This window comes from Lupinus angustifolius, chromosome LG19, assembly GCF_001865875.1.
Source record: "Lupinus angustifolius cultivar Tanjil chromosome LG19, LupAngTanjil_v1.0, whole genome shotgun sequence".
Taxonomy (NCBI): Eukaryota; Viridiplantae; Streptophyta; class Magnoliopsida; order Fabales; family Fabaceae; genus Lupinus; species Lupinus angustifolius.
In genome coordinates, this window is record NC_032027.1 from 6,336,075 (window position 1) to 6,357,716 (window position 21,642).

At 32.8% G+C, this 21,642-nt stretch overlaps 3 protein-coding genes across 3 annotated transcripts in view; 2 read left to right on the forward strand and 1 right to left on the reverse strand.

The window, feature by feature from the left end:
* Positions 1-3,525, reverse strand: part of LOC109333943 — an 8,772-nt gene extending 5,247 nt beyond the window's left edge. Inside the window, exon 1 of the mRNA XM_019569523.1 lies at positions 3,414-3,525. Coding sequence (XP_019425068.1) covers positions 3,414-3,525 — 112 coding nt within the window. The remainder of the gene's footprint in view (positions 1-3,413) is intronic.
* LOC109333670 lies at positions 8,835-11,721 on the forward strand. The gene is made up of 2 exons (XM_019569204.1): positions 8,835-9,012; positions 10,784-11,721. The coding sequence occupies exon 2, from the start codon at positions 10,805-10,807 to the stop codon at positions 11,396-11,398; it is 594 nt and encodes a 197-aa protein (XP_019424749.1). The 5' UTR covers positions 8,835-9,012; positions 10,784-10,804; the 3' UTR covers positions 11,399-11,721.
* Positions 13,044-20,569, forward strand: LOC109333944 (protein ALUMINUM SENSITIVE 3-like; the record flags this gene model as incomplete). The annotated part of the gene is made up of 3 exons (XM_019569524.1): positions 13,044-13,397; positions 19,825-20,070; positions 20,220-20,569. Coding segments are annotated over 3 exons (912 nt in total), but the record flags the coding sequence as incomplete, so codon positions are not given.

Here is a 21,642-nt window from a genome sequence, read left to right on the forward strand (position 1 = left end):
CCGACAACATAATGATTTATATTGAAGAGAAAATAACATGATCTTTTACCTCTAATTCAATGATGATGAATATAAGTAGTCTTTAAAAGAACGAAAATAACATTTTAAATATACATTTTTCTTTAACATATTTAGTTGTTAATTAACGTTATTTAATATTAATTTGTTATTTTCAAACTTTAAAACAAATATTTTTTTATTTTTATATTATTTTTGCAAATTAATTTTAATTATAAATTGTAATTAAATGTTGTTGCCCCCTCTAAACTTAGGATCAAGATCCGCCACTGCTCTTGGAATAAGTGGATCCTTACTTTATAATTAGTGCTCCAATTCCTAATTATAGGAAAGGAAACATTTAAGAATTATCAAATTTTCTTCTAATTAATATTAAAAATAATTATTTTTATGAAATAAATTAAATATCGAGAGGTCTTTTTATTAATTCTAATATCATAGTTCACTCTATTAATAATAAGATTGGATTTCTCATATTAAAGTTTCTAAAATTAATTAAATGAGAATGTTTTAAAATCTATTTAAATAATTAGTATTAAAATTGTTATTTTTAAGAAATAAATTCAATGTCTATCATTTTTATGTCAGACATAATAACAAAAGATTTCATTATTAATTGTAATATGATAATACATTATTTTAATTAATAATAATTAGTATGTTAGTATTCATTGTAGGTGATAATCCAACCTTAAATCTCCTTCACTCCATCCCTAACAATCAGACCACATTGTAACTTATTTTTTATTGTTTTAAGTTTGCTATGGGTGAGGTCCGAACCCACAACTTCATTCATCTCATTCCTTAAAATCTTTCACCTTAACTACTATATCATCTTACGACTCTCAAACATCGTTATTATTGCTCCAAAATCCTTATTTCGTTATCAATGCCTCAAATTCCTTAATTCTAGGAACGTAAGGGAACTATCTACATTTTTTCTAATTAGTATTATAAATTGTTATTTGTATTGAAATAAATCCATTGTCTATCATTTTTATGTGAAGAAAAATTTCAATAGATTTCCATATTAATTATAATATCATAGTTTATTCTTTCTATTAGTAATAAGATTGATTTTCTACTATTTATGTTTTAAAAATGATTAAATAATATTAATTGATAATTTTTTAAGATCTATTTAAATGTGTAATTACAACATATTCCATTTAATGTATTTAAAATATTTTCAAAATTTCATAACAACTTTAATACATAATTTTAAAATAGAAACTAAATCATAATTAGTGCATGTTTATAACGAATGATTTACGTTGTATTACATTATAATTTATAATAATTGTTCTTTCTTATATGTTTTGATTTATGTTGGTAGTTGATTCTTTCTGCTTTATAACTAATTCGCAAATTTATATTTTATTTCTGTAACTTATACAAAAAATTCAAACTGAAAGTGCAAAGTGTCAAGGATCGCACTAGCAATGCTTTGTCTATGTTTTAATGAAAACAATGTTTTATTAAAGCTTGAAGATGACTCAATAATCAACATGTCTAGAGCTCATTGGTCATATCTAGACTAGGATATATAAATAGAGTCATTATTCTAAGTAGTCTAGGATATGTGCCTTAGTAACTGAGTATAAGTGAGGTGAACTTAGGTGCAAGTCTCTCAAGCCATTATAATTGTCATATCACATTCATGAGACATATCATCTAGTTAATTGTATGTTCATACATTAATCATATATGTTATATGTGCATATTAGGCATAATATAATTGCTAAAACATGTATAGAAGTTAAGCATAACATATGAGTAGTTTACCTTTTGAACCACGTGTTTTAATATGTTGGTTAATCGATTAACGTGGTGACTTAATCGATTAACTCAACTGTTTTTCTGTTATATCAGTTTTTCTGTTTTAACTGGTTTCTGTTTCAATCATGTTGCACTGGTCAATCGACTAATGTGGTACCTTAATCAATTAACATGTATGTTTTATGTTACAACTGTTTTCTGTTTTAACTGCTTAACTGCTTGTAATGTTTTGAACTGTCAAAACTGTTTTGTATAAGTTTAGGCAATTTCCAGAGAAGTGTAGTATTGCATTCTATTGTATAGGACTGATTTAGAGAGCATATTTCGTGTTTTACATTCTGTTTTGCAGAGAGAATTGCATGTGTGAGGAAAAGAGATTAACATGCCATATTGAATTTGATTCTTTGTTATTTGCATATTGTTTTTCATATGTTTAATCTCATCCTTATCTTGCTCACATGTTCATGCATTATTGATAAAGATTCTTAGAAAGATATCTTGTGATTACTATTTTTTGATTAAATCACATGTATATGATGGTTTGAGTGAATTGTGAGTGAGTTAGTCTTAAGGTCTTTCATTAGTATATTTCAAGCATTATTGTGCTTATAATATCTTGCTTTTGTAATTTGTTTTTGTGTGTGTTGGATTGATCTCTTAGTGTCTTATGACCATAGAGATAGAGTGATTCTTCACCAAGACTAGGATGTCTTGATTTGAGAACAAGAATCTTGGTTGGGGCTGGTTCGCGAGAAAGGTTTTCTCAAGCGATAGGTAGACTCAAACCAAGGATTAGGTGTTCTAGATTTCAAGAAAGAAGCGTCATATGTCTTGTAAATTGAATTGCTGTATGTGATTATACTTGTATTCAATATAGTGAAGAAGAAAATCTCCCAAGATCAGAAGGGGAGGCCTAGATGTAGTTTGCAGTGGATCACAAATGAAGCAGGATAAAAATCCATCTTTGCACATTGTTCTCTCTTAAATCTTCTTTACATTTCTTGTTGTTTTTATGCGAGTTAGAAGCTGATATTTTGCATAATTGTACAATGCCATATACTTGTTAATATTGCCTAAAAATATCTGCTTTATCTGGTTATAAATAACTGTGCAATTTTCTGCTCTGATCGTTCTGTTCTGTGTGTGTGTTAATCAATTAAGCCCACTGGTTAATCGATTAACTCGGTTGTTTCCAGAATTGGGTTTTGGTGCGAGAAGCGGTGATTGATAACCGCTACACCTATTCAACCCCCCTTCTAGGTGTGCCTAGACCACTGATACCTAACAAGTGGTACCAGAGCTAGTACGACGTGCTAGCTCAATCACATACACGTGATCCTTAAGGGAAAACAAATGGGTTCCACCAACCCCTTTGGCGGTGATGGCACATCTATTAACCGCCCTCCCGTATTAAGTAAGGGATACGCCAACTAGAAAGTCCGAATGAGGATTTTTATATAGGCCATTGATTCGGACATTTGGGAATCCGTGATCAGTGGACCATTCGTTCCATTTCACTTAGTGGATGGCGAACCGAAAGAAAAGCCCAAAAACTTATGGACCGATGAGGAGCGCAAGAAGGTTCAGTATAACATTCGTGCCAAAAATATAATTACCTCGGACTATCATACGACGAATTCTTTCGGGTATCTCAATGTCAAAGTACTTACAAGGACTCGCGAGGGCACTAGTGAGGTCAAGCGCACCAGACTGAATGCGCTGACACATGAATACGAATTATTTCGTATGTTACCGAGTGAATCAATTGGCGACATGCAAAAACGATTCACTCATATTATTAATCATCTTATTGTTCTAGATAAAATGTTTACCAGAGGAGAACTTACTAATAAAGTTTTACGATGTCTTGACAAGAGATGGCAACCTAAAGTGACGACAATCATAGAGTCCAAGGATCTAGATTCCATGCCTTTGGCAACACTGTTCAGAAAACTTCAAGAGCATGAGATGGAGCTTGGACGTCTGACTATGCATGAGGAGTCTAATTGGAAAAAGAAAGGAATATCTCTTAAAGCTACAAAATCACAACCCATTGAAAAGATAGACATTGACGACTCTGACTCAAACATTGATGAAGAAAGGTTAAACCTTCTCGTGCGAAAGTTTGGGAAATTTCTAAAGAAGAAAGGAGGTTTCAAGCGATTTCAAAAGAAAGAGGCGCAAGAATCAACTAAGAAAGGCAAGAATAAGGAGCGCTTCACTTGTCATGAATGTGGTAAGCCGGGTCACATGAAATTCTAGTGTCCCACTTACTTGAAGAAAGTTGATTCAGAAAAGAGCACTCCCCGGACTTCAAATCAAAAAAGGCATACATTGTTTGGGATGTACCGGAGGAAGAAATGACATCAAGCACCTCGGATGAAGAGGAGACCGCCAAGCTGTGCCTAATGACCATAACAGATTAGGCTTGCGGATCAGGTAGTACAAATGATACTACTAATGACATATATTCTGACACATCATCTTCTTCTGATGATTCTCCCTCGTATGATGTTTTATATGATGTTCATGTCGAGATGCATGAAGAGCTTAAGAAATTAGCAAAAATTAGTGCCGATAGAAAAATGATAATTTTGCTAAATGATCAGAAAATAATACAACTACAAAAAGAATTAGATGAGCTAAAATTTGAAAATGAAACTTTAGATCTAATTTTTTCTTGTAATTCATGTGATTGCTCTACTTCTAAATTATGTCAACCCTCTATATGTGATACTTGTGAGAGTTTAAATGCTGAAAATTCTATTTTGAAACAAAAATTTTCAAAGCTAACATATAGTCAAGAAAACCTTAACACATTGCTTGCTAATACAAGAAACGTTGGTAACCGATCTAGAATTGGATATAAACCTGAACCTAAGAAAAGACCATGTAGAAATCCAGTAGTTCATATGCATATGAAGTCAAATAATAACATGCCTACTTGTTTCTATTGTGGTACACATGGTCATACATGCACTACATGCTTTATTAGAAACTTTGGTGTGCCAAGTGGCAAATATGTTTGGGTAAAGAAGGGGCAAGATCCCTTAGTTACTAACAAGAAGGGACCCAAAATAACTTGGGTACCCGAAAGAGACAAGTAAGTTGTGTTTGCAAGTGTGCCAAAGGACATTTGAACATCAAAGGATAAATCAACAAAAGATGTTTTAGGCACAAGGTTGGTGAGTGATCAAGGTTATTAAGAATAAAAGTTACCGAGAAAGGTCGTTAAATGAGCTTTCGTATTATGCTACCTACCAAGAGTACTTCTCTAAGTAATAAAGGGGGAGAAGATAAAGGGAAGACCAATGAAAGGGGGAGCAGTGCACTTTGAATGTCAAATACACAACATTGATCATATCATCAAACCAGTGGTAATCGATTAACTGGGCTGTTTCTAGAACTGGGTTTTGGTGCGAAAAGCGGTAATTGATAACCGCTACACCTATTCAACCCCCTTCTAGGTGTGCCTAGACCACTGACACCTAACACAAACTATTCTATTTCTTCTTGAGTTTTGAATCATATGTTATATTATTTATGATGTTGAAACAAAATAAAATATAAATGGAATTATTTATTATTGCACAAATTTATTAGTTATAATTCTACAAATTTATCTACATAATTAGCATTGCCTAAAATTTAGAAATCATAAATAATTTAAACAAAATATAAATAAAATTAATTGATTATCAGAATCAAAATTTATTACTTATAATTCTGTAAATTTATGCTCATGATGAGGATTGCTTAAAATTTGGAAATCATAAATAAATTAAAAAATTATAAATCAAATAAAAATGATAATATTATTCTTCTTCATATATATGAATGCTAAAATTCGAAAAACAAAGAACAAATACATTATATTGTGTTGTTGACAATCCAAACAATACAAATTTCTAAGCAAATAATTAAATAAGATAATGAGGTTTAAGTAAAATTTCCAAGAGCACAAATATTGAGCCAAAATGAGTGTATTAAACAACATATATATTAAAAATCATTGAATAGAGAAAATAAAATACAAAACTCATAAGTGAGTGAATAACTAATGATGAAGCCAAAAATGAAGGTATCAATAACTAACCATGGTCTTTACCTTATTTTAGATGATGATACACTTTAGGTATTTCTGAAACATGCAAAACAAAAAATTAAAATAATGATTTTTTGAATAAAAAAGTATATAAATAAGATAAGAGAGGTAGATATAGAAAATTAACTTGCAGAAATGTTTCTAGAGAGAACCAAACTATAAATAAAGAGAGAAAATGATAACAATGAGATCATGTGAAGAGATAAATATATTATTAACAATAATAAATAGACAAATAAATGTAATATTGTAAGTGAATGTACAATATAATGGAGATTGAGTACATACCATAGGTTTTGAAGGTTTGATCTTCCTTGAGGAAGATACATTTGCTTATCAGACGCTAAAGGATAAAATTACTGGAAGAATATATCTACAAAATAATGAAATTAGTGAGAACATGTCTATAAAATAAGGAAATCAATAAAAAAGTATACAAAAAATCAATGATAAAATAAGAACAGATCTACACAATAAACCAAAAAATCAATGAAAAATGTATTAAAGATCAGATTTACAAAATAGATAAAAAAAATACAATTTAAAGAGGATGATTGAAAGAGAGAAAAAAAAAGATGATAATGAAGAGGCATAATGAAATGAAATTGGAGAAAAAGAAGATTGTTGAGAGAAAAAGAATGTTGGAAGAGAAAGAGGGAGTCATAGACATCAATAACAATTCAAATGCAATTTGAGATGTAGTCATAAAAAATGCAATAATTATTTATTAAATGCAATAATTGTCAAACAAAGACAAATACAATTGGGAAGGTACATATGATTACCATGGAACCATTAGGGGGAATGAATGAGGAGATGACATGTGACAATTGATAGGTGGCGTGAATGAAGAAATGTCATGTGGCAATTGATGATGCGGTGAGAGTTTATTTTGTTATATAGTAAATATGTGTTATCTATTTAGAGTAAAATATTTATGTATTACCTATATAAATATTTGTAAACCGTCAACATATTATTTATTGTATTACTTATATTAATAGTGAATGTTGTAGTGATAATGTAATTTTTTTTACGTGGTGCATTTTTTCCTCTTATATTTATTCATCAATTAATGCCAGAATAAATAGATATTTAAGAGCATCCACAATGGTGCAACATATTTTTCGTTCTTAAATGAGTCTCAGTGATTATTTTATATTTGTTTACATTTTCCAATAACTTAAGCAACTCAAGTCAAAATCATATTTAATGGTGCAAATCTAGTTACATTCTTAAATGAACCCCACAAACCTACCTTACATTTATATTTCTCTTTTGTAACAATTTTTTCTATTTTTTTAATGTCCACTCACAACTTTAAGAATAGTGCTTATTTAGCTTACCGTTGCGAAATAAGAACAAGAACAACTTTGTCGTGGTGAACTTGGACAAAGAACATACTTATTTTGCTAAGAACAATTTTTTGGTACTATTATGGGTGCTCTAAGTAGATGCAAGAAAGAACTTGAAGATAGAAGTGACAAAATTATCCACAATCCATCTAAATCTATCATTTAGAGTAAATGAATTTAAATAGATATAATGGTACGTTGGGTTTGCATATTAAAAAAATAAAAACAAATTTTTTTTCCTCATAAAGTAACATGCAGACCTAACTTTGATATGCAAACCCAACGTACAAAACATAAATCAATGTTATTAATACTGTACCGGTCATTAAATCAGTCATAGTACTGATATAGTGGTACGATTGTTCAACCAATAGTCAACTAATCAAACCGCATACCGATGAAGTTAGATATACATATATTTTATACTAATATTAATGTTGAAAAAATGAATAAAGAAGACAATAACTATTTTTATTTATACCACTTGTTAAAAATGTATATTGTAGACCATGTTTTAGATATATAAAAATGTAGTAGTTGTGTGTTTGATCATTCATATCAATATTTTGGTAAAAAATTATTTTAAATGAAACCAACCGGTATGACCAGTACAGTTCAACTGAAAACCAACTCGTACGACCGATTTTTATCCATATAATTGCATGGTCGATATAAATATTATATCGTAGCGGTATAGTTCATCGATTGAACCGGCCGACATGAACCAATTTTAATACCAATGATATAAACTACTCTTTATCTAAAAAAATGATTCATGCAACAATATTATCATTTTTATCCAAACATTCTTTCAACAAGTTTCAACAAGGATAATTATAACATTTTTATGCCATGATTAAACACAAGAAAAAATGCATGATTACACAATACAATATTTCTCACATCAGCTACACTATTGTCTTTTAGAGCTTTTACAAGTAAACTTAAATACTGAGATTTTTTTAAAAGTGTTTTAAGAAAAAATAGTTTTTAAAAATGTTTTATTAAATAATAATATTTAAAATGATTTTTCCTTCAAAAACTGCTTTAGTTTAAATTTAAAAAAATGGATTGAATATTTATTCATCCAATCCATTTAAATGGATATATGGATAAATTGATGGAATGAATAATTTAGAAATATGACTTATGAATTTATATAAATTAATGAATGATTTTTTATCTATCAATTATGATAAAAATTCATATTCTTCCAAATCCATCTAATTGTTACCTTAAGTTAAAGCATCCACCTTTTTATTATTCGTCTAGAGTACTACATTTGTATTTAAGATAGTCAGTAAAAACCTATGCTCCACTCATAATATTTGAGTTAATTTGAATTATTAATATAAAGATTTATACATAATGAATGTATTATTCATCATTTATTTATATTATTTTTCAAAGAGATAATGATGATTAAATATAAATAATAGATGATATATTGTAGTCTATATAACTCTTCCTATCATTGTAGAGGGCATGAACATTTGTTATAGTCTTTTTTGTATTATTAATAGTATTTTTCACTTTTTTAGGTAAGAACTAATGAATTAATCTCTTTTATTATTGCAACAAAAAAAAGGCCACCGAATGAAACGCAGCGTTTAACAAAATACAATTCCTCATAAGTAAAACGCAGCGTTTAACCCGAGAAGGATCCGTTAAATTGTGTATAATCGCTCTCGTCTTCTTCCTCCGTCAATATCAGTTAGGGCTTCTACACACCAGAGTATCTCAATTTCTTCGCAGGTTCGTTTCAAAATCTCGCGATATTTTAAAATTAGCAACATTTTCTCGCTAAATTACGTTATTTTCATTTGATTCATCAATCACTCAAAGTTTGAGTTAACTTCATATCACAGTTATTGCAAGATCAATAGAAAATGGGCGTAAATATGTGGTTAAATTGTACTCTTAGTGCTATAATAATTTGGACTTTCATCACGTTCTTCAATTTTTAGAATCGAATTGTGAAACCAGTTAGTTACTGACTCTTCGCTTTTTGTATATCTATTAATTACTCAATCTAATTGCATTTTGAGTGGTTCTGTTAACATTATATAATTATGTATATTATAACTATATAATATAAACCTGATCTAAGAAGGTTGCAGGCTCTTATTGTGATTTGAAAACAAAATGATGATTTGGTGGATTTAAATAATTTGAGACAGTTTTTTTAATGTAAGTTTTGTTCTTATTAGTTGAACCATTCAAGTTAAACTTTTTTTAATGAAGAATATGCTAAGTTGTAAGCAAAGATGTTAGGATCATCTCATGGATATTTTGCAGGAAGGCAAACTTCTTATAAGATTTGTTCTGTTCTTTAAGTAATTTATTTTGGCTTGGGGGAGTTGAGGAGAGGAGAGCGCAATTCTGTTGATCATACTGAATACTTTAATTCATACCTTTCATCTCTAACTACCCGAGATATCTCTCGGGATGTTCTTTGATTAATTTTGTTTTGTAATGTATTATATGGTCCGTTCAATTCATTGCATGTTCCCTATTTCCTAGGGAGGGCCTACCGCTGAAGTTTGTTGTGTCGAACCTAATGGGGCCCCATGGGGAAGCAGGAGGGGAAACTGATTAGAGAAGTGGGGCGATAGCAATTCTGAGGATCGAACCCTGATTCTATACTAAATGTCTTTCCACTTAACCTCTTGAGCTACCTGTAGGGGATGTTCTTTGATTAACTTTGTGTTCTAATGTACTATGTGGTCTGCCCAGTCCTTTGATTAATTTTATTTTGGTCCTTAGGGAGGGCCTACAACTGGGGTGTGGGCCCTATGGAACCAATAGGGGGTCAAGTGGAAGCGGGAGGGGAGAAGGATTAGAAAAGTGGGGCGATAGCAATTCCGAGGATCCAACCCTGATTCTGTACTAAATATCTTTCCACTCTAACCTCTTGAGCTACCTGTAGGAGACGTGTTCTTTGATTAACTTTGTGTTCCAGTCCTTCGATTAATTTTATTTTGGTCCTTAGGGAGGACCTACAATTGGGGTGTGGGCCCTATGGAACCAATAGGGGGTCAAGTGGAAGCGGGAGGGGAGAAGGATTGGAAAAGTGGGGCGATAGTAATTCCAAGGATCGAACCCTGATTCTGTACACTAAATGTCTTTCCACTCTAACCTCTTGAGCTACCTGTAGGGGACGTTCTTTGATCAACTTTGTGTTCTAATGTACTATATGGTCTGTTCAGTCCTTTGATTAATTTTATTTTGGTCCTTAGGGAGGGCCTACACTGGGGTGGGTCCTATTGAAGCTAAGGGGGGCCAACGGGAAACTGGGGGTGAAAGGGAAGAAAGCAATTATGGGGATTGATCCCCGATACTCTACTAAATCCCACACTAACCACTTGAACTGTCTCTAGGGAGTTTCTGTGATTGATATTGTTTCCTAGTGTTATAACATATAAATCATGATCTGAGCTACAATCTTCTTAGAGCTGTAGAATGTAGAGTGTAGACATAAGATTATGATTTCATATTTAATTAATTGTTTTCTGTATTGCTGTAGGTTTCTCATAAAGATTTTGAAATGGAAGAGAAAGGAATTCAGCAGGAATCAAATGCTGCAGCGTCAAGTGCTGATGGAGAGCCTGCTGTTGTAATTGAGGGGGTGCCTGACATAATTGCCAGCAACAGCACTATTCCTCCTAGTGATGCTGTGAGAACCGACACTGATGTTGTAATTGATGGGTTGCCTGACATAATTGGCAACGATGGCACCATTCCTCCCGGTGGTGCTTCCAGCGCCGAATCTGCTATTGTAATTAATAAGGCACTGGACATGATTCCCAGCAACAGAACTCTTCCTTCTGGTGATGCTTCATGCGCTGCTGAAATGCAGGTGCCTTCAGGTTTGGGTAAATGGATGATAGGGAGGAAAGTTCGAAAGTGGTTTAAGGGAAGATATTATGCAGGTGATGTAACAAAGTTTGACAACTGGTACAGGGTTCTCTATGAAGATGGTGACTCTGAAGATCTTGATTGGCAGGAGCTAGAAGAGCTGCTTGTTCCTTCGGAAACTAAGGTTCCACTTAAGAAATTGGCAAAGAGGGTTATTCGGGAAAATAAGAAATCCGCTCGTAAATCAGGGAAGAAGGTAGCACATTCACAAATTCCCAAATAAAAAAAGACAACAAAAGGAAAGTAAACCGTACTTCCATATATATAGAGAGGCTTTAGTTGAAAATTTAGTGATTTGTAGATATCAGTTACAAACATGTAATACCAGTACCGGGAAATTGGTGCTGATACAAATAAAAGAAATGTTGTAGCAATGGAGATTGTTGTTGTTTTGTAGTATAGTCAGGGAATTGGTCCCTAGGGAAACTCTAAAGTTTGTTGTAGTATTACTACTTTTGATGGATGTTACTTTTTTCTTTTTCTTTTCTCAACATTGACTATGAAGTTTGCACCTATTGATTGATATTTGTTTTGTACTTGTGAATTGCATTACTATAATGGTTTCAACAAGATTTGCTTTCTATGTAAATGTTATAAATGCTGATCCCTTAAGAGATCAAATGAGTAGATAATGGTATATTCATCATTGGATTATTTGGGGAATAAGATCACAATACACTTTATCAAATTATGAATGGAACATGCTTGGCAACGGGTAAAGTTGCAAATCACTCTCAATGAAACTTATTGAGGACATTGCGACTTTGTTTTTGTAACTACTCACAATTTATCGATTCATCTATCCACCCTTAGTTATTTTTGGGAACAGAAGATGTGGTTTCAATATAATCATTTTATGTTCTGAATGATTTTTTTCCATCTCACTTGTCTATTACAATTAAATTTTCATATATCTATCAAATATTTTTTACATATCATGATGAAAATTACAAATTTAAAGCTATGATTAACATAAAACTTCTTTTCTACTTCATTTTCTTTTTAAAATATCCTCGGTCTTACGTATGTCCTGTCAGTGTCCCAATATAAAATATCAATTCATTCAGTTTCATATGGTGTGTTGTTAGTTTTTTATGATTAATCAAATTGCATAATCATTTAATATAACAAATTGTGTAAGAATTGCATGCTGTCCAGCGAAGACTGAGTGATCCTCTTCATATACAGAGATCATGAGAGTGAATATATTTAGATTATTTCCAATAGAGCTAATAAATAGTGTTGGTAAACTAATTTTGTATTCACCAACAGACGTTGGTTCAAGTGGTACATGTTTGATTCACTTTAAGCAAGATTTTGGTTCGAGTCTTGTGTATGAAAAAATGTCTGATGGAAGAGTTAGCCCCACGTACCTGTGGATGTTCCCGACTCAAACATGATTACCTTCGGTACAAGGATGCTTATAAAAAACCAAAAAAACTAATTTTGTATTCGTCACGTCATAAATTTTGTAGGTATACTTTTTATTTAATTCAACACTTCAATCATTAATATAGCATACCTTTTTTTGGATGGCCAATCTATCAACCATTATTCATAGTTACAAATCTTGTAGGCAAGTACTTATTTTTTTCTATTTAATGACATAAATATTATTTTATTATAAATAAAATGATATCTATACAAGGTGTTTGTTAGAGGAGTATAAAGACCAAAACATTAAATGTTCAATTCCTTTGAGAGCGATATTTGTTTAGAGATTACTTTATCCACGGAAGAGTGAGAGATACCATGCCTCTCTGTCGATCATCCCATCTGGTGGCAAATATGCTGAATAGTTACTGCACGAGATGATTCACATTCTGGGGAAGGTGGTTTCTGAACTTTGACTAAATCTACCTTTTTTTAACATTAAAGCAAATCTAGTTATCATCATTAGTTCATTATTACCATTGACTTTTTTATTTTCAAAAACCATGATACCCCATAACCACACTCTTGTTCAGCATCAGTTTCCATTACAGGATATGGATTTGACATGGTTGGTCGAGTTTATGAAGGGCATGGTGAATCCAGTTGCATCCACCGCGGTGGTGTTTCTGGCTGTGTCCTTGTCCTTCTCACAGAAGCTTGGTATGGAGGTGGAAATTGTTGTTGCAATTGTTAGGGCATTTATTCAGCTCTCTATTATTGGCTTTGTGTTGCAGTTCATATTTAATCAGGATAATGCTCTATGGATCCTTCTGGCTTATCTTTTCATGGTAATTTCTCTTCTTTAATCTTTCTTACCTCTTTCATTAATTTTGTTTAGATATTCAACTGTTTGTGAGTTCAGAGGAGAATTAAAGAAAAAATATTTTTGGATTATCTCACTGTTAAGGTTAGAGCACAATGCGGAAGCACAGGATTGAATCAATTGAGAACAAAAGAGAAGCAAGTAAAGGATAAAGAAAATAACACACAAGATTTAACGTGGAAAAACCCCTCAGTGTGAGAGGAAAAAAACCACGGGCGATCAAGAGCAAAATTCCACTATGTAAAAAAGAAGAGTACAAGAAATCCTCTTATAATGATGAGGACAAATGACAATATTTTTTCTCACAAATACTCTCTCAAATGGAACAAGAATTCTCACCAAGAATGCACTCACAATATATGTGTAAATGAAAGAGATGTTGTGTGTTGTGAAGATGATTTTGAAGCTCTCTATATGTGTCCTTTTATAGGCAAGCAAAGTCTTGGTATCTTGGATTCCAAGCATTGGATGCTTGGAAACAAAGCCATAAAAGTGACATAAAATGCCCTTAAAGAGAGCCATAAAATTGTCATAAAATTCTTTTAAGGCATAGTAATGAGAGGCATCTAACAATCTCCACCTTGGCTCGAATTTGATAAGTTGCTCATCGCCAAATAATGCCCCGAAGGGCACTCAAGTGCTGTAGAGACCAACCAAGTCCAAGCAAAGTTGGAACTTGGTATTCGGAAGTGGCTTGGTAAGTATATCTGCTGGATTCTCTGATGTGTGAATCTTTTCCACCATAATTTCACCAATAGCAACAATATCTCGGATAAAGTGACGTTTTATATCAATGTGTTTGGTCTTGTCATGATAACGATTATTCCTGGTCAAATGAATAGCACTTTGACTATCACAAAACACTGTAAGAACACCCTGTATTAGACCAAGTTCATTTACCAAACCTCGGAGCCAAATAGCCTCCTTCACACCCTCCGTTGCTGAAATATATTCTGCTTCAGTCGTAGACAATGCAGCAATGGACTGAAGAGTAGCTTTCCAGCTAATAGCACTATTACAGAGAGTAAAGATGTAACCAGAAAGAGACCTCCTTCTGTCAATATCACCACCATAATCCGAATCAACATAACCTACAACGTCATCAGTTGTAGCCTTGTTTCTGTCAAATACCAAGCCAATACCAGAAGTACCTTTTAGATACCGAAAAATCCATTTTACAGCACTCCAATGATCCTTTCCAGGATTATGCATATATCGACTTACCATGCTAACAGCATATGCTAAATCAGGTCTAGTGCACACCATAGCATACATAAGACTACCAACTGCACTAGCATAAGGAATATGTGACATACGCTCCATCTCTTCCTCTGTATGTGGGCAAAGATCTAAAGATAACTTGAAATGTGCAGCAAGTGGAGTAGAAACAGGTTTACAATTATTCATATTAAACCTTTCAAGCACTCTTTCAATATATTTCTCTTGGGATAAAAACAATTTACCAGCTTGACGATCCCTGTGAATCTCCATACCAAGAATTTTCTTGGCTGCACCTAATTCTTTCATCTCAAACTCATTATTGAGTTGAATTTTCAATTTCCGGATCAAAGACTTGTCACGTGAAGCAATTAGCATATCATCAACATACAGTAACAAGTATATGAATGATTCATTTGGAAATTTCTGGAAATAAATACAGTCATCAAATTGACTCCTGCAATAACCTTGCCCAATCATAAAAGAATCAAACCTCATGTACCATTGTCTGGGAGCTTGCTTAAGGCCATATAATGATTTCTTCAATCGACAGACAAGATGCTCCTTATCAGGAACAATAAATCCTTCAGGTTGTTCCATGTAAATTTCTTCTTCCAGCTCTCCATGTAGAAAAGCTGTCTTTACATCAAGTTGCTCCAACTCCAAATCAAATAAAGCAACAAAAGCAAGCAAAACACGTATAGAAGTATGACGAACAACAGGTGAGAATATCTCATTAAAGTCAATACCTTCCTTTTGATTAAAACCTTTAACAACTAGTCGTGCTTTGCATCTTGGATCTTCAACCCCGGGAATACCGTCTTTCTTCTTATAGATCCATTTACATCGTAATGGTCGTTTGCCTTCGGGAAGCTCTGTCAAAGCCCAAGTACCATTCTTATGAAGACTTTCAATCTCTTCATTCATAGCCACTAGCCACTGTGACGAATCAACACAAGAAACAGCTTCTGTATAGCTGGCAGGTTCAACATCATCATTTACCTCTTGTGCAACTGACAATGCATAAGCAATTAAATTATCACCATCAGTGTATCTAGCTGGCCTTTTAATTAGTCTTCTGGTTCTGTCTCGAGCAATACAATAATCATCTTCTTGCTGATGAATAGGAGAAGTTGTACTGTCATCACAATCAACATAATGATCATCAATGCTAGATTGATTTGTAGAGGAAGATGGAACATCAACATTAGGAACTGTAGGTTTCACTATCAACTCCACCTTCTCGCTAGTACCCTGTAGATTACCTGTACTAGTAGAAGAAGACACAATAGATTGTTTTCCAGAAGATAAAAATGCATCCTCATTAAAAGTCACATCTCTGCTAAGAATTAATTTCCGTGACTTTGCATCAGAATACCATAAGCGATATCCTTTAGACTCAGATGCATAACCAAGAAATATGCACTCAACAGCTCTTGGAGCTAATTTACCATCATTAACATGTGCATAAGCAGGACATCCAAAGATTCTTAAGTTAGAATAATCAACAGGATTACCTGACCAAATTTCTTCTGGGATTTTGAAATCAAGTGCTGAATGTGGAGAACGATTAACCAGGTAACAAGCAGTAGATGCTGCTTCAGCCCAAAATTCACGCCGATGCCATAACCCAGCATTTGAGAGCATACAACGAACTCTCTCAAGTAGAGTCCTGTTCATCCGTTCTGCAACACCATTTTGTTGAGGATTTCTTGGAATAGTTTTGTGTCTAGCAATACCATTTTTTGTGCAGAACTCATTAAAATCACCATTGCAGAACTCTAATCCATTGTCTGTTCTAAGCTTCTTCACTTTCTTCCCTGTCTGGGTTTCAACAAGAGTTTTCCACTTCTTGAAAGTGGAGAAAGTCTCATTTTTATGCTGCAGAAAATAAACCCAAACTTTGCGAGAAAAATCATCAATGATGGTCATCATATAGCGACATCCTCCATGAGAAGGAAATTTAGAAGGCCCCCAAAGGTCAGAATGAATATAATCAAGAATACCTTTGGTACGGTGAGTTGCAGTGGAGAAACTAACCTTTTTCTGTTTCCCAAAAACACAATGTTTACAAAAATCCAATTTACCAATGCCATGTTTACCAAGATGACCTTGTTTGCTTAGAAGGTGCATACCTTTTTCACTCATATGGCCCAGGCGCATGTGCCATAATTTGGTAATGTCATTATCATGCATTGAAGAAGATACAGCTGTTGAACCTGTCACAACAGAACCTTGCAAGACATATAAACTACCAATCCGGTTAGCTTTCAATAATACCATAGCACCTTTCAATACCTTTAGAACTCCACCTTCAGCTGAATACCTACACCCGAGAGACTCTAGGGTGCCAAGAGAAATTAAGTTCCGCTTCAAATCTGGAATATAGCGGACATTAGCCAAGGTTCTGACAACACCGTCATGAGCCTTGATCTGAATAGTACCTATTCCTGCAACTTTGCATTGGGTATCATTGCCCATCAAAACAACACCACTGTCAACATGTTCAAAAGTGGTGAATAAGTCCTTATAAGGACACATATGAAAAGTACATCCAGAATCAAGAATCCATTCTGTTTTACTCCTATTATTATAAGAGACAACAGATAAAAGAATATCACCGTCAGAATTGGCTTCAATATTAGCAGCTTCAGAGGATTGTTGAAATTTTCCCTTATCTTGTTTTTCTTGTTTTTTCTTTAAGATAAAACAATCAGGAATGTCATGCCCCGGTTTCTTGCAATAGCGACAAGTTTTGTTGGATTTGCGACCTCTGGATTTGGATCTGAACTTTTTATAATTGGTACTCCCTTTTTCTTGAGTTCTACCTCGAACACTTAAGCCCTCACCCTTGTCCACAGAATTAACTTCAAGATCAAATTTTTCTTTGGACAATAAATTAGATTTAACATCTTCAAAGGATAAGGTATCATTATTTCCATACAACATGATTTCTTTGAAGTGCTTATAGGTAGAAGGTAAAGAGACAACCAACAAAACAGCTTTGTCTTCATCTTCAATATTAATATCAATATTTTGCATATCCATAATAATAGAATTAAACTCATCAAGATGAGTTTGAATAGGAGTACCTTCAACCATACGAATGGTGTATAACCGTTCTTTGAGACGAAGCTTGTTTGCGAGGCTCTTGGTCATGTATAAAGTTTCTAACTTCAGCCACAAAGCCGCGGCGGTTTCTTCATTGGCAACCTCACGAAGAACCTCCTTCGACAAACAAAGTTGAATTGTTGAAAGCGCCTTTTCATCCAACTCGTCCCATTGATCATCGGTCATGGAAACTGGTTTCTTTGACTTCCCATCTAAAGCTTTCTTTAATCCGCTCTGGATAAGAACGGCCCTCATTTGGACTCGCCAAATAGAAAAGCTAATTTTGCCATCAAACTTCTCAATGTCAAATTTTGCAGACATTTTGAAATTCTCAATTTAGTAAGAGCTCTGATTCCACTTGTTAAGGTTAGAGCACAATGCGGAAGCACAGGATTGAATCAATTGAGAACAAAAGAGAAGCAAGTAAAGGATAAAGAAAATAACACACAAGATTTAACGTGGAAAAACCCCTCAGTGTGAGAGGAAAAAAACCATGGGCGATCAAGAGCAAAATTCCACTATGTAAAAAAGAAGAGTACAAGAAATCCTCTTATAATGATGAGGACAAATGACAATATTTTTTCTCACAAATACTCTCTCAAATGGAACAAGAATTCTCACCAAGAATGCACTCACAATATATGTGTAAATGAAAGAGATGTTGTGTGTTGTGAAGATGATTTTGAAGCTCTCTATATGTGTCCTTTTATAGGCAAGCAAAGTCTTGGTATCTTGGATTCCAAGCATTGGATGCTTGGAAACAAAGCCATAAAAGTGACATAAAATGCCCTTAAAGAGAGCCATAAAATTGTCATAAAATTCTTTTAAGGCATAGTAATGAGAGGCATCTAACACTCACAAATGTATTTCATGACTTTCGAATCTTCAATTTTTTTTTTCTTCCTCTAAAATTCAACTCACAATTGGACCCGTAATAACAGACAAATAATTCAGAGTTTTGAACCTTGTGAGTGTGGATAGCCAGGTATTTTCCTAAACAACTTTAGATGTTTAGACGATAAACTTGTTGAAAATAAGTTAAAAGGCTTTTTTTTTATAAAGTTCTCACCATATATGCTTATGAAAATAAGTTGTTTTTTAAGTTCAACAAACTTTTTTAAGTTCTTCCAAATGCTCTCTTGTTACTTTTGGTTAGTAACTTGGTAAATTAATGTATTTTGGTTAAGGTGCATTAAAATTAAAGATTGGCTTTTTAAGTTAAATGAAAATCTGAGTTGACATTTATACATAAATTGTCAACTACTTTCACTAATATTTAATTATGGTGGTTATTCCAAAAAAAATTATAAGATTACATTAGAATATCTACACTAATATAAAGAGAAAAAATAAAATATCTACATATGAAGTATTTTATATTTTACTATTTTATCTTTTATAACTTCTAATTTCATGTTTATATATACTAATATTAATAAACATAAAATTGCTACTTATAGAGTATTTTATGTTTCCTTATTGTAACTTTTATAACTTCTAATTTCATGTTTATATAAATTTCTATAATCGACCTATCTATACTTATACTATTAATAAAGGCAAAACAAATAATAATCATCACCATAACATAATTTTTATATTCCATATTTATCATTTGTAATATTTCTCATGTTCCAAATCTATATCTATATCTAAACCCTAAACTTATATTGTATTTTTTATATATTTTTTTTAATAGTATAACATGAAGCTGATATTGCATTTTTTATATTTATATTGCATTTGTTATATGAATGCGGTTTGATCTGCACGAAGTGCCAGTCTACACACTAGTTTTATATAAGGGAAGAAGTTAAGAAAGAGTTTCTAAATTAAGCATCACACCAAACTTAATGTTTTATGACCCATTTAGGAGTTGAGTTTGAAGGAAAAATAAAATTTCAGACCTATATTTGTAAAATAATTCTAAAATTCAAATCACAATCAAACATTAAGATTAATATGTGGGTTAAAACTCAATTACTTTGTTCACTTAAGTGATATGTTTGTATCTCCTATTAATTTTTTCAATCATCCTTTGACGCCCGAATTATGTGTTGCAGGTGAGTATTGCTGGTTATACTGCGGGTGAACGTGCGAAAGAAGTGCCTCGTGGAAAGTACGTTGGTGGTGCTTCAATTCTAACAGGAACATCAGTGACAATGTGCTTGTTAGTATTATTAAGTGTATTCCCTTTCACACCAAGATATATTATCCCTATTGCTGGCATGATGGTTGGGAGTTCAATGACTGTAACTGGAGTTACCATGAAAAGGATCCACGATGATATTCAAACCCAAATGAACTTGGTAACTACTATTATCTTTTCTATAATATAAATTTCAATAATCCAAAACAAAATACAATGAAAAACTGTATAAAAAAAAAATGTATTCCATGGGAGTACATATGATATGATGTCTAATAGATGAATGAAAGTAGTGGTCTGTGATTGCAGGTAGAGACAGCATTGGCTCTTGGTGCAACACCAAGACAAGCAACACATGAGCAAGTAAAAAGGGCTCTGATCATAGCACTTTCTCCTGTTGTGGACAACACCAAAACAGTAGGTTTAATATCCCTTCCTGGGGCAATGACTGGTCTCATTATGGGTGGGGCTTCCCCTTTGGAAGCAATTCAACTACAAATTGTGGTCATCAATATGACTATAGGTGCATCAACTATTAGTAGCATAATGGCTACATACCTATGTTGGCCTGCATTCTTCACCAAGGCCTACCAGTTAGAAACCAAAGTCTTCTCAAATTAGACTCCACTTTTCTTCAATCACCTTCATTAGAACATATGTTTTCCTAATAAATGTGTCACAATCTTGAGTCCAAAATTGTGATTGGTCAAGACGTAAAGTAAGATATCTATTCTTATTACTTACAAGATATTTAAATTGACTGGCGAATTAGAATTATGACATGATTGTAACACATTTTATGGGGTTATATCTATCATTTCAAATCTATTCCTCTAGATACAAACTTTTAATTTGAGACTATATATTATTTACTTCCAATTGTAAATAAGCAGGTTTTTTTTATAAAGAATTTGTAGTTTTAGGGTGATCAATTTGCTTGAGAAGCAAAATTTGAAAGAATAAAGTCATTGTGATGTAGATCGTATTATTATGATTCAATATCACACCACAATTATGGTGTGATGCAGTTACGACGGTTATCGCAACCACAATATTGTGGCCGCATCATGTGATATGATCCGCAATTTGAATAACTAGTTAAAATCAACTTATAATCTAATGTTTATGTTGCAGAAAGCTGAAAAGTTCTGTGTGCAAAAATTAATCTGAATCAAACAGGTTAGCTGTTGTGAAATTAAATTCAACTAAAGCAAGAAAACAGGCTTTGTGATCAAATGCTAGAACCTATAAGTGAAGGGACGGGACAAAAATATTGGAAGATAGGCCCAAATTAAATGGAACATAATGTTCAGCTCTGTTCAGCAATAAATGAATAATCCAAATCTATACGCAGAGAACACTCTCCTCAAAATTTTATCAAGCATAAGTGATAAATGGGAAACACATGAAGTTTTTTTTCCTAGTACCAAATGGAAGAATCTATTTACTATTCCAGTATCCATTACAACTAGATATATGAAAATCAAGAAAGGAGAAATAGTTAAGCCCGCCCCAAATAGACTTCAATATATGAAGATTGTAGAATATAAGTGAACATTTTTGCTTATGGTTAAGAGATACTCACCATGTCAGATCATGTTTGAATAGATAAAAGTTACTATTGACATTTTACAAATCTTACCAAAACCTTATCCATAAAACCTCTACTAGGTTGATTTATCTAGTATGCAAGGTTAGTTAATATTATTAAGTATATCTCCATAAATAATTT

Coding starts and splice junctions, on each gene's coding strand:
- LOC109333670 (XM_019569204.1), top strand. CDS start 10,805: ATGGAAGAGAAAGGAATTCAGCAGGAATCAAATGCTGCAGCGTCAAGT.